At 46.2% G+C, this 22941-nt stretch overlaps 1 protein-coding gene and 2 long non-coding RNA genes across 4 annotated transcripts; 2 read left to right on the top strand and 1 right to left on the bottom strand.

Annotated features, from left to right (window-relative positions):
• Positions 1–3362: 3362 nt before the first annotated feature.
• Positions 3363–10879, bottom strand: LOC148120493 (uncharacterized). The gene is made up of 3 exons (XR_015739219.1): positions 10553–10879; positions 5630–5828; positions 3363–4374 (listed from the first exon to the last, which is right to left on the bottom strand). It is a non-coding gene; the product is annotated as an uncharacterized LOC148120493 (long non-coding RNA).
• Positions 7258–11344, top strand: LOC148120492 (uncharacterized). The gene is made up of 2 exons (XR_015739220.1): positions 7258–10281; positions 10511–11344. It is a non-coding gene; the product is annotated as an uncharacterized LOC148120492 (long non-coding RNA).
• Positions 11345–14756: 3412 nt separating this feature from the next.
• On the top strand, positions 14757–20803 carry LOC146892341 (acyl-coenzyme A thioesterase 1-like). 2 transcript variants are annotated; one of them, XM_087911664.1, is made up of 4 exons: positions 14757–14883; positions 16365–17023; positions 18449–18651; positions 19664–20803. In XM_087911664.1, exons 2-4 carry the CDS (start codon positions 16567–16569, stop codon positions 20261–20263), a joined length of 1260 nt encoding a protein of 419 aa, XP_087767790.1. In that variant the 5' UTR covers positions 14757–14883; positions 16365–16566; the 3' UTR covers positions 20264–20803. The 2 variants fall into 2 exon arrangements, with proteins under 2 accessions (XP_087767790.1, XP_085554198.2); XM_085698072.2 differs by having other exon boundaries at positions 14761–14883; positions 16418–17023.
• Positions 20804–22941: the final 2138 nt, after the last annotated feature.

Here is a 22941-nt window from a genome sequence, read left to right as displayed (position 1 = left end):
TCACAATTTAGTGACACAATTTAGAGCATAGCTCTGAGGGAGCAAGTCCAAAGTTGACTTAAGAGGTCCGCGGGAGGCCAGACTATGACCACCGAAAATTTGCAAATTGGAATCAAAACAAAGTAAGACTGCCAGCCATGCACATCTGAAACTCAGACTGAGCGGTAAGTTGTTCTGTTTTGAAGTCTGGACATCTGGAGACACAGACCTTTGGAGAGACATTTGGAGAGACACAGACAACCTCTGTCTCACAGGGACATAAGGGCTTTGCTGTGACAGACGTTTGCAGGTTTGTTTTGGTTTTGGAGTGTGGAAGGTGTAAGTATTACAGCCCTGAGGGGAAAGGCTTCCCCAGTGGAAGTGTCACAGCTCTGAGGGAAAGGTTCCCTGGCAGTCAAAAGCCAAGGATTAACGCAAAGTCATACCGCAAGCAAACCTCGCACAAGAGATTTACTGGGAGGGGAAACCCCAGCAGAGTGGCTGCCTCTGCTTGGTGAGAAGCAGCAGAGAACTGAAAAGATGTTTATAAGGGGGTTTATATAGTGTTTCTTGGGGGGGTGGGGAGCTGAACTTTCTAGGTGATCTGGGATTATGTGGCCTGATCTCGGGCATTTTTTTTTCCTGTACAGAGGAGCCTGGCCACTCTCCTGCCTTGCCAGGCTGAGAACAGCTGTTACAGCCATTAGAGAAGTGGGGAAGGGGAGACCTGGCTGTTGGAGCTCCTCAGGGCCCAGCCATTGGAGCTCCTGGGTGGGAGCTGGCCACTCATGCCTCGAATAATCAGGCCCAGCCTGCAGTGTAGTCCATGGATAGAGCCTGGTGGCCAGAGGTCTCCAGGGCAGGGCTTACAAGGGGTCTCTGAGCACTGCAGAGAAGGCCACGCCAGCTGCCTGAGTTGGCATGAATAACTAACAGAAGGATTTTGGAAATTTAGACTAGGAAAGAGGTTGAACACTGCCAGGAGAGCTTGATGGGTCATCCTGGCAGGAGCCTGGAGGCCTGCGCACCAAGAACAGTGTGGGCTGTAGCGAACTCAAGAGGCTGCAGAAGATAGCACTCTTGTGATATTTTGGCAATGAGTCTGACCGCTGTCTGCCCCTGTCCTAAGAACTTGTTATAGGTTAAATTTAAAAGAAACAGACTGTATTTTAATATAAAGTATTAAAGATTAGATATTCTGGTTTCTTGGTGTCGTTTTTTTTTTGTTTTGTTTTTTAAAAATGTGTTATTTACCATTCCCTAGAAATGTTCTTGTACTTGAAGGTACAGAGATAAGGCAAATTATTCAAAGGCTCCTGTTTGGTTACTCATTAGCTCCTGTCTGCGTTGTTCTACATTTCTGTGCACTCTAGGCATGAAAACATGTAAGTTTTTGTGTGTCTTCATTTCTGAAAACTCTCATGTCAGCGAACCTTTTCTAGACTGGCAAGATGGCTCAGGAGGTAAAAAATGTTTGGGTGGAAGCCCGGTGACCTGAGGGTCCTGGAGGCCAACAGCGGGGGGAGAAAATTGACTCTGATATTAACTTCTGACTTCCTCATGTGCACACATGTGCTGAGCCCCTCCACCCCACACACAGAGGGAGAGAATGAGGGAGGGAGAGAAAGAGGTATGTACACACACAGGTACTAATACACCTTTCTGGGGGAAGGAACTGCAGCTCAAACTCTGGGCCACGGTCGCAATGGGTTAGTGCTCTGTCAGTGAGTTATGCCCTTTGCCATCATATAGCAAATAGCTCTGCAGCTTTTATTTTACCAACTTGTCTTTCATTAAAGATGTTTTAGCCATGAGCATAGCACAAATGAAAAAGAAATCTTTTCCTCTTATTCTTTGTATATTGGATTGATAATCCCAGTGGGCAATTACTCTCTCTATAGAATAAAACTTTGCCTATTGAGGCTGGAGAGATGGCTCAGCAGGTATATGATGCTTTCAAAACAATCACAATGGCCAGAGTTCAGATCTGAGGACTCACATAACAGTCCACGCACCCTGCCCGCTCTTGTAACCCAAGTCTACGAGGGGAAGGGACAGGAGGATCACCAGCTTGCTAGCTTCTGGCCTAGCCAAGAAAAGGCAAGTGTCAGGTTCAAAGAGAGACGGTGCTTCAAAGGAATGTGTGAAGAGTGATGGAGGAGCCACCAGCTAGCCTAGTCTTGTCTGTGTGCATACATAGGCTTGTGCACCTGAATTTACGTGTGTTGCATATGCCACACTCTCACACACATGTTGCAGAATGTTATTTTCAGGTGTGTGACTTTTGCTTATGCTGCATTTGTTTAACTCTGTGAAGCTGTGTTACTGTGCCTGTCTAAAACACCTGATGGTCTAATAAAGAGCAGAATAGCCAATAGTGAGGCAGGAGCGAGGACAGGCAGGGCTGGCAGGCAGAGAGAATAAATAGGAGGAGAAATCTGGGAGAAAAAAGGAGCAAGAGAACAAGGAGAAAAGGACATCAGGGGCCAGTCATAGAGTAAGAAGAAAGTAAGATACACAGAAGTAAGAAAAGGACAAAGCCCAGAGGCAAAAGGTGGATGGGATAATTTAAGATAAGAAAAGCTGGCAAGAAACTAGCCAAGCTAAGGCAGAGCATTCATAACTAAGATTAAGTCTCCACTGTGATTTATTTGGGAGCTGGGTGGTGGGCCTCTCAAAGAGCTGAAGAGCAAAAGACAACACACACACACACACACACACACACACACACACGTACGCACACACAAAACAAAAACACAAAATGTGATTATTTTGCCATCCCAATGGAGCAGAGAGAGCCTTTAAACAATTTTCCAAATAAAATTTCTGAAAATGCTTCTCATTCATATTGACTAAACTAGCAAAGAAAAACAGAAATTTTTGTTTTTCTATTCAAGGTCACTTGAAGCCTTACGATTTGATGTGAGATTCCCCTCTGTATGCTGTGATTACCATTGATAAATAAAGGAACTGCTTTGGACCTATAGCAGAGCTATAAGGGAACAGAGCTAGGCAGGAAAACTAAGCTGAATGCTGGGAGAGAGAAGGCGGAGTCAGAGAGAAGCCATGGAGCCGGTAAGCCACAGCCACGTGGTGATACACAGATTAAGAGAAATGGATTAAATTAATATGTAAGAGTTAGCCAATAAGAAGTTAGAGCTAATGGGCCAAGCAGTGATTTAATTAATACAGTTTCTGTGTGATTATTTCTGGGCTAAGTGGCCAGGAACCAATAAGGAGCCTGCTGCTACAGTGATTTTGTCCCATTCAGGCTAACAGGTAAACATCTAAGAGTTATGCCCTAAACTTGAGCCTGGGAAAAGGTAATAACAACAAGAAAAGAAACTTCTTAGAACTAAATTACTATGGAGATTGTTTAACTTAAAAATTGGTGTCGCTGCCACCTCGACCAGCAAGGACGGAGCGACACCGGAACTCTTCTTGCACGCAGTTTTTATTCAGGACCTTTTACAAATCGCTTCTCTTCTTCTCTCGCTTCTCTCCCAGGGCAAGCCCCTCTCAGCCCTTAAGTAGGCCTGGGCCGCCAACCCTGGATTGCCACATAGGCACTGTCCATAGGTACACACACACACACACACACACACACACACACACGCGCGCGCGCGCGCGCGCGCACGCAAGCATCTTGCGATCATCAGGTGAGAAACGCAAGAGCCTGACCATCTCCAAATAGGGGGTTGTTTACCCCGGAGAGCACTCGTTTTCGGGATGGGGGGGCCGGAAGCCAGCACCATTTTCAAGGTGTGGCTCCACGCAGCTCTCCACAGCTCCCTTTTTTGTTTTGCAAAGCAGCAGGCGAGAGTAGAGGTCTGATCTCTGTCAAAAATGAAGCATGTACTATTGTCTATCCAGGTGTCCTCCACTCAGAAAACACTAGACCCGCTTGGTGCCCTTTTTTACAGAGGTGGGACATAGGCACCGACCCAGGTGCAATCAGACTTGCTCCCCTTGAGGTAGATGTAATTACCCTCAATTGCAGTGCGCAAGCCTCGCATCCTGTGCTTACATCTCTTTTAAAGTAGTTAACCAAGCTTGAGGGGACTGTCCTGCTTCAATAACCACGAAGGCTTGTATGATCAGGGCTGCATTGCGACATTGTGAGGTTCTCATGCGACAAATGCACCACAGACATACCAGGGAGGCAAGCACCATTAGGCCTGTCAGGGCTCCTATTCCCGCCTACTCCTTAAAATAACTAAAAGTCCGTTTCAGCATATTGAGAAAGGCATTAGCAGTAGGTAATTCCAGCCGTGTGGCGTTCAGGGAAATGATCTGGTTGGTCAAGGTGTCCATCAGGTTCTTGTCCACTTTTCCTGGAGGTATTTGCTCAGCTGCCAGCTCAGGTTACCGTTCTGTGTAAAATTCTCAGCCAGTCTGGAAGTAATACATAAAGAAGAGAGGGAATGAATACATCCTATACTGGTTAAGGTTACTAAATCATCCACTTGCTCTTTCAAGTGATCTACTCTTTGGTTTACTGTCAAAATGCCAGCTTTTAAATGACCATTGATGGATTTCAAAGTGGTCATTGTGGAGGCTGTTCTCTCCACGATTTCATTAACTGTCTCTGCAATCTGAGTTGTTGCAGCCATGGCAACAGCAGCTGTCGTGGCAGCCGCAGCAGACACAGCAATTGCAGAGACTAGGGCTGCTGTTATCCCAAAGTCTCATTTTGTTCTGAGCAAATGAGCAATTGGGAAGGTACCGGTATCAACTCTGACTGGGATGGGAACATATGTGGGAACTCTCATCACCACAGCTGTGTTATAAGTACCATCCCAGCATTGACTTGCGAGGCAAGTTGCCTTGGAGGTATTGCAATAGATCACATCCTCTGTGGCATTGGTAATATTGGTCAGCAAAAAGAAGAAGGGTGCCTTTAAGCACACTCGACTGGCAGGAACAATAAGATTGTTCATCATTTTGTTTATAGTGACATTTGAAAGAACGCCCTTCGCATCTCTGCTGGCAGAGATGTTAAGTAGCCGAACAGTCAGATCACGAAGGGCAGCAAAAGGCTCTAGGGATGAAAAGGCCCCTCTTTCATGAGAAAGAATCCATTGAAACCAGGGCCAGGTATTTTTCTTATTGGTTTTCTGATCAGTCCGATTAGCAAGATTAAAGGAATATCTTCCTAAAGGAGGGGTAAATTCAAAACCTGGTGCAATCTGTTTTGACCTATGATCTGGGTTTTGACATGGTGTCCAATGAGGAGGGTACCCTAAATTAGGGGCACAATAAGGTAACACTTGTCGCGCGGTGGAATTCTCTAATCCAAAGCGTGAACTTGAAAAGGCTGAAGCCCTTCCATCAACATTAACAGGGTAGTGATACTTGTGGCATTACCACCGTTTTTACCGCTGCCTGTGCCTGAGGAAGCACCCATATTTATTGTTCGCAGTGCTTCCGTGAGCATGGCGAGAGGAACATGATTATCGGTCAGTGGGTCAAGCCAATTACCCACCGAGCCATTCTTCAACCATATACATGGGTTAGAATTATTTTCAAGAGAAAAACATAAAGCTCCTTTAAGAGGAACATCAGTTGCATTATACATAGCCATGCTAGGGTCTAAATTTACGCAGGGTAAGCCTAATTCACAACTAGTGGAAAAAAAGACTGGTAAAACCTTTGACGTAGAATGAACAGGTATAGGAATTGGCCATGCTTTTGCTATGGCCCACAATATTTGTTCATTGGCCTGGATCAGCAACAGGGACATCACCATCAGTAGGATCACAGTCGGAGGCTTCATCTTGCTTGTCGTTCCTCTGCACTTGTACTTTTCTCACCAAGCGCTCCGGTACCCAAATAGGGTCCAAATGATCCTGTGGAAAAACACAGACAGAACCTCATGCCCATGCCAGCATGGGATCAGGGCCATGCCAGACCCCTGTCAGAGCATCCTTCCAACGCACCAAGCCTTTGGAGGGACCAGACCAATTGGAATGCCTGTCCGCAGCTGATTGGGCGGAGCAATCCAAATTTAAAAAGTTCAAGGTAAATAAGGTTAAGGAAAGTCTATTCTTAGGGGATTGTGCATGTCCTATTCCCCCTTTTTGTTTTTGAAGCATCACTTTCAAGGACCTGTGGGCACGTTTTACAATGTCTTGTCCTTGTGAATTATAGGACAGGCCATGTACCAACTGCACACCCATATGTTGGCAGAATGATGTGAATTTTTGTCCTGTATAGTCAGGCCCATTATCTGTTTTAAGTTGAGAAGGTTTACCCCATGCTGCCCAAGCCTCTAGGCAGTGGGCAATAACATGGTTGGCCTTTTCTCCAATCATAGGTGTGGCATGGATAATGCCAGAACAAGTGTCCACTGAAACATGTACATACTTTAGGGTTCCAAATTCTGAAATATGAGTAACATCCATCTGCCAAACCTTTTGAGGTAAGAGACCTCGAGAATTCACTCCAAGCGTAGGAGGATGGTGATGTACCACACAGCTTAGACAGTCAACAACTATTTTATGTGCATCAGCACGAGAGAGGGCAAATTTATGCTGTAAAGTTTTGGCATTGACATGATATTCTTTATGAAATTTTTGGGCCCTTTGTAGGGCAGATGCAAGAAACATCCATTTTTGTCTGGTGCATAAATCGACCTTGTTGTTACCTGCAGCCATGGGTCCTGGCAAACATGTATGGGCACGAATGTGCTGTGCAAAGAAAAGGTGTTTCCGCTGACAAATCAGCAACTGCAACTGAACAAACAATGAATGCACCGGACTGGAGGCTTTTATAGGTCCAGCGCACTCAAGGTGCCTGAGAGCATTTACCACATAACAAGAATCAGAGACTAAATTAAATGGGAAAGGGCAAGACTTAAACACCTTAATCACAATCAATAATTCTACTTGTTGAGGAGCTCCAGGAGAAAATTGATGTTTAACAGGTTCTGCGGAGTCCACCATGTAAGCACCATAGCCAGTTTTAGATCCATCTGTAAATTTAACGCTGGCTCCTGGAATGGGCCGTAAGGCAGTGATTTTTGGAAAGACTACTGGATGTTCTTTTAAAAAGTTTAACAGTGGATGCTTAGGAAAGTGACAATTGATGCTCCCAGAATAGGAGCACCATAAAATAGCCCAATCATCACTAGTGGCACATAAAATATTAATTTGATTAGTATTATATGGGGTGACTACTACATCTGGTGCAACTCCAAAATGTTGTAGGCAAGTTTGAATGCCTTGCTGAGCAAGCGAAACGACAGCAATGTTGTACCTTTTCAGGGGCTATAGATAATCCCCTTTTCTTCAAGTTATTTGCTAGGACAGCATAAGTTTCCTGCAGCACAGGCTCCTTCCTTGCAGCTAAAAGAATGTCGTCCATATAATGAAGGCATCTTATTTCAGGAAATTGACTTCTGACTGAGTCTAGGGCGGTTGACACAAAAATCTGACACAACGTAGGACTATTGGCCATACCTTGTGGCAATATAGTCCATTGGTACCTTTTATCTGGTTCCTCATGGTTGATGGAAGGCAAAGTAAATGCAAATCTATCGCTATCCAGGGTATTTAATGGAATGGAGAAAAAACAGTCCTTTATATCTACAACTATAATGGGCCAGTCTGCTGGTAAAGCTGATAAAAGTGGAAGGCCACGTTGGATGGGTCCCATGACTTTCATCTGTTCATTAAAGGCCCTCAGATCATGCAAGAGCCTCCATTTACCAGACTTCTTCTTAATGATAAATATAGGGGTATTCCATGGAGAAAGAGAAGGTTTGATATGTCCTGCTTCTAATTGTTCCTGTGCTGCTTGCAATTTTTCAGAAGAAAGTGGCCACTGAGGAACCCATACTGGCTTTTCTGTTTTCCAGGAAATAGGAATTCCATCCCCAGTGGCCCCTAGGAAAAACCCAGGCGCTTCCTCTTTTCTCTAGGCTTTGTCTTAACAGGCTCTTTGTGTCCTTGAAGAAATTTTCCTAGTCCATAATTAGGGTGACTTCCCATCTCTCATCATGTATTGGGCAGTATTGGAATATTCATTGCTTAATTTAAACCCCATATCTTTTAATAAATTTCTACCCCATAAAGATACAGGAAGCTCTAATACATATGGTTGTATTGTTCCAGAATGACCCTCATTGTCTTTCCACTGTAAACAGCTAGCACTCATATTGGGAGCACTGGAATATCCCAGGCCTTGTAAAGTACAAGGCCATCCTTTTGGCCAGTCCTTACTGGCTACAATACTTCTGTCTGCTCCAGTGTCCAACAGACCCATAATCTGTACTCCATTAATGGTCAGTTGTAATGTAGGTCTTTGGTCAAGGTCTAATGACAAAAATGTGAGATCAGCTCCAGACGAGACGAAACCTTTGTCTCCCCTTTCCACCTCCCTAGCAGGGTGTTGTTCATGCATGCTTGGGAGAATAACAAACTGAGCTATTCTATCTCCTGGGGATATTGCTGAGATGCCTTTTGGCGACTCCACCATAATCTTAACAACACCTGTATAATCCGGGTCAATTATCCCTGGGTGAATTCGTAGACCTCTTAGGGTAGTAGATGATCTCCCTATTAATAGCCCCACCGTGCCAGGCTGAAGAGGGCCTTGAAAATCAGAGTCCACTGTTTGAACTCCCATTTGGGGAGTTAGTGCGAGTCTGGCGGTGGCACAGAGGTTCAATCCTGCTGAACCTGCAGTGGCTCTCCGCGGTCCTTGGGGTGTCTGAAAGTTGGCCACTGTTCGTGGCTCTCTATCCCTCTCTGTGTCTCCATTGCCCCATATATTTGCGGGCCCTGAGGCTGGGGGCCCTGCCGTCCATTTTTTGGCCTAGCATCAAGAGGCCATCCATCAATATCTTTCACTGATCTGCACTCATTGGCCCAATGCCTCCCTTTTTTACATCTGGGGCACACCCCGGGGCCAAGTCGCGACTCTTGTGCTACTGCTGGCATGCTGCTAGGTGGTGCTCCACTCCGCTGAGGGCAATTGCGTTTTAAATGCCCTTGCTTGCTGCAGTGGTAGCAGGCCCCATTAGCGGAACTTCCGCCTCTAGTCAGCCTCAGTACTGCCGTAGCAAGGCCTGCGTTTGTCAATGGCCCTCCCAGTTCCCTACATACTCTCATCCAATGCTCTATTCCTCTATGTTTATGTGGGGTAATGGCGGCTCTGCATTCTTTTGTACACTGTTCATAAATCAATTGTTTTAGCATGGGCAGAGCAGAGTTCAAATCCTCAAATATCCTACCTGCAGCCTCCATTATTCGTGCCACAAAAATCAGAAAAAGGCTCAGTAGGGCCTTGAATAATTTTTGTTAAATTTCCTCTCACCTCTCCTTTGTTAGGTACTGCCTTCCAGGCTCGAATGGTGATAGCATTAATTTGCTCATACACCTGATTTGGATATCCATTTTGATTATTAGCAAATTTGCCTTGTCCTAGCAGCATGTCTGCATCCCAGACAGCCTGGGGTCCTCCAGCGGCCTGATTTATAGTGGCCTGTGCATGTGCAAACTCAAATAGGAAAGCTTTCCATTCTAAATACTGTCCAGGGGACAAACAAGCTTTGGCAACATTTGCCCAATCAGTGGGTGTCATAGCAAATCTGGTTAAAGATTCCACCTGGGCCATGGTAAAGGAGGCTGTAATGCCATATGTCCGGACAGATTCAGCTAGATTCTTAACTGTTTTAAAATCCAATAATTCATGGTATCTATTTCCCTACTGATCCTGGAAGACTGGAAAAGCCGCCATTATTCTTGTCCCTCCTTGAGTTATCATTTCTGTTCTGACCTCTCTCCATACTGCAGGATTAAAGGAATTTCCTCCAGCGGGTGTAAAAGGGCCTCCTGCCGCAGCCCCTCTAGTCTCCACATAGGGAGGAGGAGCCATGGGAGTGGGATCCCTTTCAGTATTATGTTTATAGCCTTTCCTCATTCTCCTTTTACGGCAGTTTTATCCGTTTAAAGGCTTTTCGAGCTGCCTCTATGGCCTCTCGATCATCCTCACTCTCACTACTTCTCTCGGACTGATTGACAGTAGGGCTATCAGATTCATCTAATTCGGAAAGGCTGGGATATAATTTTTCTCTCCCTTTTCCAGGATCCTTGCCTGAATGTGTTTTTTCAGATGTTGCCTTTTCAGATCTTTCCTCTTGTAGCCCTTCCAATGCCGCCCGTCCATTTTCCACCGCTGCACTGCATCTCTGATCACTCAGGCAGCTTTGTACCAGCTTCCAAACCGGTCTAACCCCGCCTTTCAATGTTCCCTGCTCGAATGCAAAATCGAGATCTCTACCTAACTTATCCCACAACGGTAAGTTGAGATGCCCCAAGGTTGCAAACCAAGGAGCAGCCCTACCTACCTCCCCTAAAAATTGTTCAAGGGTGCTCCTTTTCAGTTTTAAATTCTTGGAGCGTAGCAGCTCATTAAGAGCTAAGAAAATTGGGTGCGAAGATGAAGCGCCCATAACTAACCTTTCAGTTTCACTTTGAACCCATCCGCTGTGGTCGCGGCTCTACTGTCCAGCTCTCCCTTTTGACAGGTGAGAGTAAATAACCCACTCTTGATGCGAATCCCCACTGACCTGAGGACTTTTTCCGGTGCACCCCCTGACTGCTACAAGTTCTGGGCTCCGTGGAGAGAAAGTGGACGAAATTCCCGTACGTCACTTGTTCCCGTAATGCTCTCGGGTTTCAGGACCAATTGTTGCTGCCACCTCGACCAGCAAGGACAGCGCGACACCGGAACTCTTCTTGCACGCATTTTTTATTCAGGACCTTTTACAAATCGCTTCTCTTCTTCTCTCGCTTCTCTCCCAGGGCAAGCCCCTCCCAGCCCTTAAGTAGGCCTGGGCCGCCAACCCTGGATTGCCACGCAGGCACTGTCCATAGGTACACACACACACACACACACACACACACATACACACACAAGCATCTTGTGATCATCGGGTGAGAAATGCAAGAGCCTGACCATCTCCAAATAGGGGGTTGTTTACCCCGGAGAGCACTCGCTTTCGAGATGGGGGGGGGGGGATGGAAGCCAGCGCCATTTTCAAGGTGCGGCTCCATGCAGCTCTCCACAAATTGGTTCATAGCCTTCAGAAGATTATTTTAGATGCTCATTTGTCTCGTTTTGTAAGAGATACAGTACGTTAGATTCTCTTTAATGAACTCATAAATTTAATTTTGGGTGTATGTGTCTGTGTGTGTGGTCAGAGGACAGCATTTGGGAGTCTGTTCTCTCCTATCATGGATTCCAGCGATGGCCTCTGTTGTCAGGATTGTATATTTAATGCTTTTACCCACTGAACCAACTCATCAGTCCCTCCTCTAGTGATTAGAATTTTAAAATAAAAGTTATGTATCTTTTGGAATATGTGTTTGCGTGTGTGTCCACATGGTAAAATCCCCTAAAGAATTCTATTCTAATTGGCTTATGAGTAAAGGGGCACTCACATAAATAAATTTTGGAAAGTAACCTGAATTACTTCTAGTTCATACAACCTAAGTAGACCTTTGTTGAGCAACAAAAATGAAGACATTCTCATAACTGCTAGCACACGTTTATTTACAAGTGCATTTTCCCCATTACATTGTGTGTGTGTGTGTGTGTGTGTGTGTGTGTGTAGGTCAGAAAATAACTTGTGGAGTCAGCTCTCTCCTTCATCCATGTGGGTGTTGAACCCAGGTGGGCAGGCCAGTGGAGCCATCTCCCTGGACCTCGCCATTGGGCAGACAGACAGGGTTATGTGTATTTTATGTGCATGTGAGTTGCTTTTCCTTAGGGTGACGGCACACCTGTAGAACAATTTGGAAAGGGTCTATTCCAGAATGCACGGTGTTCATGGGAGCAGCAGCTTTGACTTCTCACTCCGCAGGATGTGGTGGCAAACGACTTTAGTCCCAGCGCTCAGGGGGCAGAGGCAGGTGGATCTCTGTGAGTCTGAAGATAGCCTGGCCTACAAGATGAATTCCAGGTCAGCCAGGGTGACACAGAGAGACCCTATCTTGAAAACAAACAAACAAACAACAGCATTAAAGACTTCTCACTTCATGGTGGATCAGGAAGCAGAAAGAGCTGAACAGGAGCCAGGTAGTCTTCTCCTGGGTCTCCTGGCCTCCTTCTCCCCCTCCCCTCTTCCTTTCCTCCTCCTTTCTTCCTCCTCTCATTCCTAATCTTGAGACAATGCAGCCCTGGCCAGCTTAGGAGTTAGTATATAGATCCTGAGTGCTGGGATTAAAAGTGTGCCCACACAACACCACTGGAGCCAGGTTTTCTCAATAAAAATTTCTTTTCCTAGTAAAAAAAATTGCAGTGCTTCAGTGGTAAAGCAGACTCCAGAGACTATTAAACTTTCCTAAATGCATGGTCCAGTAACTTTAATTAGTGCCTTATTAAACTGTTTATTAATGTTTTCTGTACTTCTGACAATGATTTTTAAGTTACAGTAATTGTGAAATAGTCTTATTTAAATGAAACTAAATGTTGAAATCAATTTGATACATTTTTATAAAGAGAAAAGAATTGCAACGGTTTTGATAGTCAGTCATGAAGTCTGTTTTTGTTCTCCTGCCTGTGTTCTGAAGCGTTTTCCTGCTTTATGGTCTTCACTAACTGACCTCTGTCTGTCTGTCTGTCTCTGTCTTTCTGAGACAAGTCTCTTTATTAGCCCTAGCTGTCCTAAAACTTACTGTGCAGACCAGGCTGGCCTCTGCAGACTCAGTGCTGGGCCTAAAGGCACGTACCGCCACACCCACCTCCTGTTTAAACAGCAGCTCCGTGTCCCGGCTCTGTGGCAATGCTTATTGGCCATCCCATAAAATTATAAAAGGGATCAAGGGTCCAGGAAACATTTAATTTCTCAACTTGAGTTATCAGCTGCAATTAGGGGAAAGGTCTTTGCAAGTACCCAAGCAGGCGACTTAAAGATAAGCGTTTTGAGGAGTGAGTCAAGAGAGGTGGACACCAGGCTGTCACCAGGATGACAAGACTTTGCACACAGTGGCAGTGGTCATTTTGAAAACTGTGCCTTCCATTTCAATAAATTATCCTTAGTCAAGGCAGCCTTCCTATTGTGTTCGGCTCTCAAATGTCCTCCAAAGGCCACGTGCTAAAGACTGTCTGTGGCACTATTGGGAGGTGAGGCAACCTTCAGGCAGCAGGAGCCTGCTGGGAGGAAGAAGTGACACCACAGGGAGTATGCCCTTGAGGGAGATTTGCCCTCCTCTCACTCTGCTTCCCAAGCTGCCTAGCAAGGGGAAGCAATGGTCTGCCACACATCCTGCAGTGGTGTTCTGTATAAACATCTCTGCTGGTTTTTTTTTTTTTTGAGAAATTGTGTAGCTGTAAAATGTTTTCAAAATTAAAAGTTTAGATCCTCAGATCCTCTGTGGTAGTTTATTCTTAGAGCTGGCCGACTTTTATTCTGTCTTTCTATGTTTTGCAGAGGAGGCTTCAAAGTAGACAGTTTGTGGTGGTCTAGCTTGCCCTCTATCTACTGAAATACAGCTTTTTAAAAGGTGGAGGTTTCAAAATCCTCACACTTAGCTTTAAGTATAGTCAGCTTCGCGTGCCTGTGCCAAACCATCTAAGCTACTCAGCTTATTAGTACAGGGAGAAAGGGAGAAAGACGATTTTAGCTCCTGGCTTCAGAGGTCTCATTCCTAGGTAGTTTGGCTCTGGGCCTGTGGCAAGGCAGAACGCCACCTAAGTTTCAATTCCATGACTGGAATTTTCACACAGATGACTGAATTTTACATTTAGTTCAGTCTTCTGTAGGAACTATTCTGAACAACTCGCCACCTGGTCTCTTTCGATCCGCTGCCTTTGATTGACGTTTCTAACCACGCCTCTTTTGACACATGGCCAGCACTTTGCCCTACTTGGCAGCTAGGAGCTGACCTCTCCCTCGTGCTTCAAGAAATTTCAGTTCTCCAGTGTTCTTCCTCATGTGTACCTAGCGGGAAACAAATGTCTCAACCCCAGTTCAGACAATGAAGTTTCTCTATCTTGGCGGCATGAGTTCCGACCCAGACGCCAGATTCAGCAGCTCAGCCTTTCCCACACTGAGTTCAGAACCCCGTGTTGCTTAGTCATGGTGACTTGCAGAGACAGAGAGAAGCCCCCTGGGAGTGTCCTGAGCAGAAGTAGCCAGAGAAATGCTGTTCTACCTCAGAAAACCTATTCTGTCTATTCACAAAGCCCTGGCCCTAGTTAGGGACACAGAAATTCCTGCTCGGGGTTAATTCGGGAGACAGGCTGTCTGTCATCTGTGTAGTCCAGCCATCTCACTGGGTACCTAGAATCGGTGGACTAGAATTTGTGTGAGGCTGAATGTCAGTCTGAGGCTGTAGCCGAGTTCAGCAAGAAGACGGTTGAAGCAAAGAGGGATATTTAAAAGGGTTTTGTAAATGAGCTTATCACAAAAGCATGAGCAACTGCTATGTAGAAACAGAGACCAAAGTTAAAAGATTAGAGTCTAAGTTGTGAAGTTGGGAATAGAAAAATAAAAGGCAGACAAGGTCAAGAGCTAATAATGTAGAAGCCAGAGATGGACAGAGAAGGGCTTCAACCACCCCGACGAGGCAAGAAGTGCATGAACAGCTAGTTGATTATTGTACAACGAGGCCTCGGGTCTGAGAGTTCGCTCTAAAAGGTAGCTGCTGCCAGATGGAGGAACTTAACTTGCAAAGAGCTTTGCTGGTTAGTATATCCCTCAGCACAGAGGCAGAAATACATAGCTAGGCAGAACGCAGAAAGCCACCTTCTCCTGTCTTTGCCTGTGACTCTCCATGCCATGAAGCTACGTACGGCTGCTCGCACCTGAGAGAGAAGCTGCTGAGGAGGTGACCCAGGTCTTGCCGTTCACAGCACCTTCGCAGGGGAGCGCTGGTTCTAGGAGCTGCAGGAAAGGTAAGTGTGCTGCACAGGTATCACCCACACCTTTCCACAGACAGGGGCAGCTGTGGGGGATATGCATCTCGGACATCCCAGGAGGCTAGCCCTGCTACTAATTGACAGAAATCAGGGGTGTTGACTCTCAGTAGACAGTAAAGGAAAAGACTCACGGTAAATCTATGAGCTGACCACATGACCTCAAAACAAAGAGAACATGGGTTAAGTGGCTAGCCTACCCCACCATGGCTACCAACACACAGCAGTATTCTCCTTGGTCACCTCCTATTTAGTTCAGAGTTGGGACAGACTGGAATAGGTCATTTTTTTTTAGAAGGCACACTTAGAATTTAGTTAGCTACAGCTAGCTGCATTAGAAGCAACACACACCAGTGGGCGACAATGCCTTGCCTGTGTGGCCCCAGGGGAGGAGTTTCAGCGGAAGCCAGTATGCCTGCCAACGCGGGCCCAGCTTAGCTGTCTCCTGGCCAGCTACAAGTCCTTTTATTTTTCTATTCCCAACTTCAGGTTAGACTCTAACCTTTTAACTTTGGTCTCTGTTTCTACATAGCAGTTGCTCATGCTTTTGTGATAAGTTCATTTACAAAACCCTTTTAAATATCCCTCTTTGCTTCAACTGTCTTCTTGCTGAACTCGGCTACCGCCTCAAACTGACATTTCAGCTGAGTTGGAAACCACCAATTCCCTGCTTGGTGTTAGGACAGATTTAACCTGTTAGCCTGTTGAATCATTCTGAGAAAACCTTTCCGTTAAGGACAATTAATTACATATCTTGATAGGGAGCTGGAAGAGTGCAGAGTGGTGGCCCAGACCGGTGTTCCCAGCATTTGGAAGGTGAAGGCAGAAGGATCAGGAGTTCTAGGCCGTCCTCAATAACATAGCAAGAGCAAGGGCAGCTTGAGCCAGGTGGAACATTCTGGAAACAACCACCACCTGTGACTTGATCTTTTGGGGGCGAGGCCCTGGCAGTGGCACCAGGACCTCTCCCAGGTGCCCATTCCTTATGGTGGGATACTTTGCTCAGAGTTGATGCAGGGAGGAGGGGTTTGGTCCCGCCTCACCTTTGTTGATTCCCCAAGGAAGGCTTTACCCACTCTGAGGAGTGGAGGGAGGAGCGGTGAAAAGGGGGGAAGCGTGAGGTGGGGGAGAAGGCAAGGGAGGGGGAATTGGAGATGGTATGAAAAATTAAATTAACCCTCCCCCGTCATCACCGCCCCACCCCACTACTTGGAAGGTAATTAAGGAACAGAATCGGTCTACCCGAGAAGGTCTGATCTCTACAGAAGTAGCTCCAGGTAACGCAACATGTAGAGAAAGGCTGAGTCTGGAAATGGTTTGGTGAGGGCATAAAGAAAAGTAAGGCTTGTAGTCCTGTTTCTCATGGATTACCAGAATTACAGTCTCCTGGGATGCTTTGACACAATCCAGAGTTTTTGGAACGATGTCTTTTTCAGTCTTTCTTGTATACATTATTACAGCTCTCACCAGGGTGCAAAACAAGATTAATCATTAGTCATCTCCCGCACTATAGTATCTAACACCGCTAGAGGGCAGAGCACAGAGGCTGCCATCAAAGAGCCCCTAAAGGTTTAAAGCTGTCCCAGAAGGTCCTGGGAGGCCTGAAGCACCAAGACAAAGACAGAATCTGAAGCAACACACGAATTTACCGCCCAGAACCGGATGGCTCCTGTAATTGTTCTGGAGCCTGTGGCAGGCTGCCTCTGGGACCAGCCGGTGCAAGTGGCGGTGCGCGGCCTGGCCCCCGAACAGCCCGTCACGCTGCGCGCATCCCTGCGCGACGAGAAAGGCGCCCTCTTCCGCGCCCACGCGCGCTACCGCGCCGACGCCCACGGCGAGGTGGACCTGACGCGCGCGCCCGCGCTGGGCGGCAGCTTCGCGGGACTCGAGCCCATGGGGCTGCTCTGGGCCATGGAGCCCGATCGGCCATTCTGGCGCTTGATCAAGCGCGACGTGCAGACGCCCTTCGTGGTGGAGCTGGAGGTGCTGGACGGCCACGAGCCCGATGGCGGGCGGCTGCTGGCGCGGGCGGTGCACGAGCGTCACTTCATGGCTTCCGGGGTGCGGCGCGTGCCCGTGCGCGAGGGCCGTGTGCGCGCCACGCTCTTCCTGCCTCCAGGTGAGCAGTCCTCCTTTGGGGAGCCAGGGATGCTTCAGGGGTGCAGTGATTGGGTCTCTTCTTGCCACACTATCCACGGGGCCCTTAGAGATCAGTGGCCCCTGGAAAAGCCTTTCTGACTTGGCTCCCTGACTGGGGTGAGTTCTGAACTGAAGGTCATCTCAGGAGCAGCTTCTCAAGTTGTTTTAGGCAGGCAGAGACCCAAGAACAGGAAATCTTCTCTGTGATAATAAGACCCGCCGGTGGTTGAGCACCAGTTCACCTTTGGCACTGACTGCTCTGGAACAGTCTTTCAGACAAGGTTGGCGAGCTCAAGCGCTGGCGAACTTTCTAACCTGCAGAACTTGAGTTCTCCGAGTCCAGAAACTGAAAGCATGAATGTGCAGGGCCATGGAGCTTTGTTTCTTGGATGATGCTGAGGTAACTTTCCTAGAGAGAGACAGAGCCACAGTTTTGAAAGGGACTTCAGTTCAGCGACTCACAGAGAGCTGCCCTAGGGGATTAGGTCAATCATTTCTCGTCCCTTTGAAATGCGGACAGAAATGGCAGTTTAGTGAAGGTCTGAGGACAAGGACGTGACACTTCTTATACAACAGTTAAAACTTAGTTTTGCATGTTCGAGTGGCTTGGAAGTGATGTTGAAAACAGAGAAAGTGGTTCCTTAGGTAAAATCTTGAAAATGCTTTGATGTGTTTACTTCTTTACGTATTTAAGTAGTAATAAGCAAAAATTCAAGAACTCAAAGATTTCTATAATAAAAGGTCTCTCTTTTGTGGGAGGTTATTATCACCGGCCTCATGGCCAGTTGTGTTTCCCTCCCAATCAGAACTCTGGTTTTAAAGTTCAGATTTTCCTGAGGACCATGGAATGCTTCCTTCTGAGGTTCACCACCATTGTGAAAATCCCTCTTCTCCCTTCTGTATACTTCTGACAGCTTGTCATTGGTAGGCTGTCCTCATTCTCCCCATTGCCTGACAGTCCCCTGCGATTGCCCGCCATCCCTGTCATACTGGATTCTGACCCTGTTTGGCAAACTCATATCTGTATCTGTGAAACATTGCAAGCCACCGAGTTCAGCTCCACTTTGGAAAACTGCCAGAATGCCCTTTGATTGTGGCAGTACCACGTCCAGGGTACTCTGTGGCTCAAATCATTGAGTGTGTTTGTGGCATCTAAGGGAACAGCTCAGGCCAGGTGGTGGTGGCACACGCCTTTAATGTCTGTACTCTGGAGGCAGAGGCACACGGATCTCTGTGAGTTTGAGGTCAGCCTGGTCTACAAGAGCTCGTTCAAGCGAGGCCCCAAACCTACAGAGAAACCCTGTCTCAAAAAAATACTAAATTAAACTAAAATAAAAAAGATATCAAGACATTTGGAAACTAAATCTGCAAAAAAGGGTTGGTTGTTTCTGTTTTTCTTTCTAAGGAAATGGACCCTTTCCTGGGATCATAGACCTTTTTGGACTTGGAGGTGGCCTTCTGGAGTATCGGGCTAGTCTCTTGGCTGGGAAGGGCTTTGCTGTCCTGGCTCTGGCTTATTATAACTACGATGACCTCCCCAAGCGCATGGATATCTTTCACCTGGAGTACTTTGAGGAGGCCGTGAACTACCTGCTCAGTCACCCTCAGGTTTGCTGTTAGAATATTTCAGTTTAAAATCTAAATGCCTCCTTGAGTCAAAGATGGATTTGTAACCCAGTAGCTTGAACCATTATAACAACCAATATTGAGTCTTGTCCAAATCCACACAGCAAAATATATTTAACTGGGATGATCTCAGGGGACATGAAAAAGTTGGTACAAAGAAGTTTATATCTCTCATAGGGTGACCCATCATCTCAGATTGCTGCAGGGGAGAGGGTTACCGCTAGCCAAGTCCATTTCCCACTGAAACTGAGGTAGTCAAGACAAATCATGAGTGTTTATCACCTCAGCCTTGTCATAATCTTATGCCTGTGATTTTGTGTCCAGCCTCCAGGGTTGTTATGAGCATTAAATGACTCGTACTTGAGAAGCTCTTGGCATATGCTAAGTTTATATCCATCCCGTCAGCAACGACTAGGGAGTGTAGACACTGTGCGGACAGGCAGAGGAGACAAGGCCATGTCTACACAAGAGCATGGACAGCGTGGAGACAGGAATGGAGAGCTAGGGGAGCGGTAAAGCAACGGTGAAAGTCCATGACTGTGAAGTCACAGAACGGAGAGGGAACGGTTGTAACGAAATAAAGGGGACAAGCCTCATTCTGAAGACTCAAACCTCATCTGCTGCTATTTGTCTAGATCGGGTTAGACACTTCAGTACCCATCACTACTTATGAGCCAGACCATAAATGCAGAGAGAAATTACTAGGGATCCAGAAGTTTCCAAAGCACCTTATGTTGATTCTGTTTTGTTTCTATACACCTGAATATGATTTTATACACACAAATATACCAGGCAAAGAGCAGAACAGCGATTTAATAATCTCAAGCAAGGCTTGACCTCTGATTTCTCACTGGAGTAGCATGTAGACTCTGAACTTCTCAGATGCCGAATGATCCTACCAAAATCAGGATGGTAAAGTCACACTCAGGTTCAGGGCCACTGTCCTACCTTTATGTGGGCTCAGACTCCTTCTTTCTATCTGTGTCTTTTTTAGGTAAAAGGTCCAGGAATTGGGCTACTTGGGATTTCCAAAGGGGGTGAACTTGGCCTTGCTATGACCTCCTTCCTGAAGGGCATCAAAGCTGCTGTCTTCATCAATGGCTCTATGGTCGCTGTTGGGAACACCATAAGCTACAAGGATGAGACTATCCCCCCTGTGTCTATTCTGAGAGGTCAAGCCAAAGTGACCAAAGGTGGCCTCTTGGATGTTGTGGAAAGGCTTCAAAGCCCTTTGGTAGAGACGAAGAGCATCATCCCTGTGGAAAGGTCTGACACCACCTTCCTGTTCCTGGTGGGTCAGGATGACCACAACTGGAAAAGCGAATTCTATGCCAATGAGATCTCCAAGCGCTTACAGGCCCATGGGAAGGAGAAGCCCCAGGTCATCTGCTACCCAGAAGCGGGACACTATATTGAGCCCCCTTACTTCCCCCTGTGCAAGGCTGGCATGCACGTCATGGTGGGTGCTAATATCATCTTTGGAGGGGAGCCCAAGCCTCATGCCATGGCCCAGGTGGATGCGTGGCAGCAACTGCAGACTTTCTTCCACAAACACCTGGGTGCTGAAGAGAGGACGATCCCAGCAAAACTGTGATTTTTATTTAAGTTTTATTTAACATCTCTAAGGCAGGTCTCTCCTGGGAATAGCTTCCACTCTGAGTGTGTGTGTGCATTTGTTTATCTTTTATATAAATGTAGAGGTTCTCCCCCCATTTTTCATTCGTCTGGGAGGGGAGTGACTGCGCAGGAAGCAGAAGGAGTGGACAAGCTGACCTCCTGCCATGGCCCAGTCTGCAGGGGACAAGAGCTCCAGCTCTGAAAGAGAGGCCGAGTCACCGTCGCCGTCCTGGAGGTCAGGATGTTTGCTGAATGGCTGATTAAATAAATGACTACTACTGTTTAAACCGTTATCAGTAGGGGCTGGAAAGATGGCTCAGCAGTAAAGAGCACACTCTGTTCTCATAGGACTTATGTTTGGTTCCAGCGCCTGAACCAAGCAGCTTACAACTGACTATAACTCCAGCTCCAAGAGACCCAGAGCTCTCTTCTGATCTCCTTGAGTACCCGAGTACCTGTACCCACACAACACACACACAAATAAAAATAATAAAAATACTTAGTTTTGAAAATATAAGCAATGATCTTCTTCTGTTTTGGCTCTGTTTGTGAATCGCACTGACTGCAGATATAAACATGCGGACCTTCTCATGCCGTCACCTCTTCACAGCACACCACAGTTACTAAGACAGCATTCATGCTGCAGTGCACATTCTACATAATCTACAAGTAGATAAGTCATGTGTATGTCGTCTGAAAGTAGTATTCTCTATGAGACATGTTAGCCACTGCAGATTTGGAATCTGTAGTGATCCTAGCAATTCCTTATCAATACCTGCAGATAACTCTCACATCAAATGTGTTCTGATATCAGATGTGTGTTTCTTCTTTTAAGATGTAAGTACTGCTGTGGTCCCGCCGCAGCCTGGGCTCAGGTCCTGAGACGGGGAAGGGGCATCGGCACAAAGAAATGAAATGTCCAACTACCAAGTTTCACACAAGTGATCGGCCCTCAAAGCTCACGCTATCTTTATTTAATCTTCAAAAACAAACATGTTCCCACCCTCCTTGATTAACCTCCAGAAAAAATCCTAATATGTCTTCCATCTTTTACATCAAAACAACTTTTAAGCCAGAAAACAATGCTCAGTATTTTGTTAGATTGGCCAAATATTGAGCCAGACACATCTTGTCCTTATAAAGATCAAAGGTGATAGGTACACATAAAAGGACACAGACACACACTTTCTAGAACTACAGTATCATTCAAAACTTAACCAAGCATATTTACAGAAATAGGGGTGCACTGCCATTAGCTGCTTGCATACAGTAGCTTGTCCTTCTCTAACTGTCCCCTGGCCTACAAAAGGGTCCTGCATGCCTAAGCCTCTCTATAAGGAACCTGAGAGGCATCAGTTCCCTAAGATTTTAGGAGAAAATGTTGGAGAAAAGAAATGGGGTTTCCAGGACTGATCACATCTGCCCTATGTATGATTGATAAAGTGAACTATAAACCGACAAGAGAGTCACCAATATTGGAGAGAAATGAGTGTGTGGTCTGCAGGGACCCAGCAGTACTGTGCGCTGTCCCAGGGTCTTGCCTTGAAGAAACCCATTGAACAAGCGTTCCTTCATATGCTGATCCAAATCCAGACCACACAGCTCCCAACATGTACTGTCTTAGCTATTAACTATTAAGAAACTAAAATAATTAAAGGAAATTCACTTTACATCTTTTCTTTCTTTTGGGTAAATGAGGATCTTTCTTCTGAGAAACAAATTATGTTAGGTTTCTGTTTATACACTGAACATTTAAGATTTTGTTGCTTCAAAATTTCATAAAGTATTACTAAGCTTAATTACACAAGTAATTTTAACAATGATAAATATGTTTATAGTAATGATATCACTAGATACAAATAGTTCCCATACAATAAGCAATTCTTGAGCCCTTACCTTCACGATCCTCCTATGTCAGTCTCTGGAGTGCTGGGATTGTTGGCCCGTGCCACCATGTCTCCCTCCTCTAGTTCTGTTCCCGCCCCACACCAATTTTTTCTTTATGTTTTTGTGTGTGTCTGGTACCCTCAGAGGCCAGAGCAGAACTCAGATACCCTGGAACAGGGTTGTAAGCTGTCTGTAGAGGCTAGGAAGTGAATCTAGGTCCTCAGCAAGAGTTCTTAACTACTTAGCCACCTCTCCAGCGCCACCTAGTGTACTTTTTTATTTAATTTAATTTTTTTATGTATGAGTGTTGTGCCTATATGAATATCTGCACCATGTGCCTCTGGAGGCAAGAAAAAGGCATTGGAGCATTTGCAACTAGAGCTGCCAACTAGGTCCTGGGAATCAAACCAGGGTCCCCTGAAAGAGCAGCCAATGCTCTTAACCGTTGAACCATCTCTCCAACCCTGGTCATCTTTGGTTTTGTTTGGTTGACACTGGAGCTCTCTAATCTTGAGTGTTCTGGAACTCTCTATGTAGACTAGTCTGGCCTGGAACTCACAGAGATCCACTTCTGTCTCCTGAGAGCTAGGGTTAGAGTGTGTGCCACCATCCCTGGCTCCTGGTGATCCATTGTAAGTAAGCAGTTTCTGATGGTTTTTCCAATTAAAATTCAAAAATAGGGGTTGAAGAGATGGATCAGTGGTTAAGAGCACTTCCTGCTTTTCCAGATAATGGGAGTTTGGTTCCCATCACCCATGTTGGGGGCTC

Source organism: Myodes glareolus, chromosome 11 (genome assembly GCF_982192425.1).
Source record: "Myodes glareolus chromosome 11, mMyoGla1.1, whole genome shotgun sequence".
NCBI lineage: Eukaryota > Metazoa > Chordata > Mammalia > Rodentia > Cricetidae > Myodes > Myodes glareolus.
This window is presented reverse-complemented; position numbering and strand designations above follow the sequence as displayed.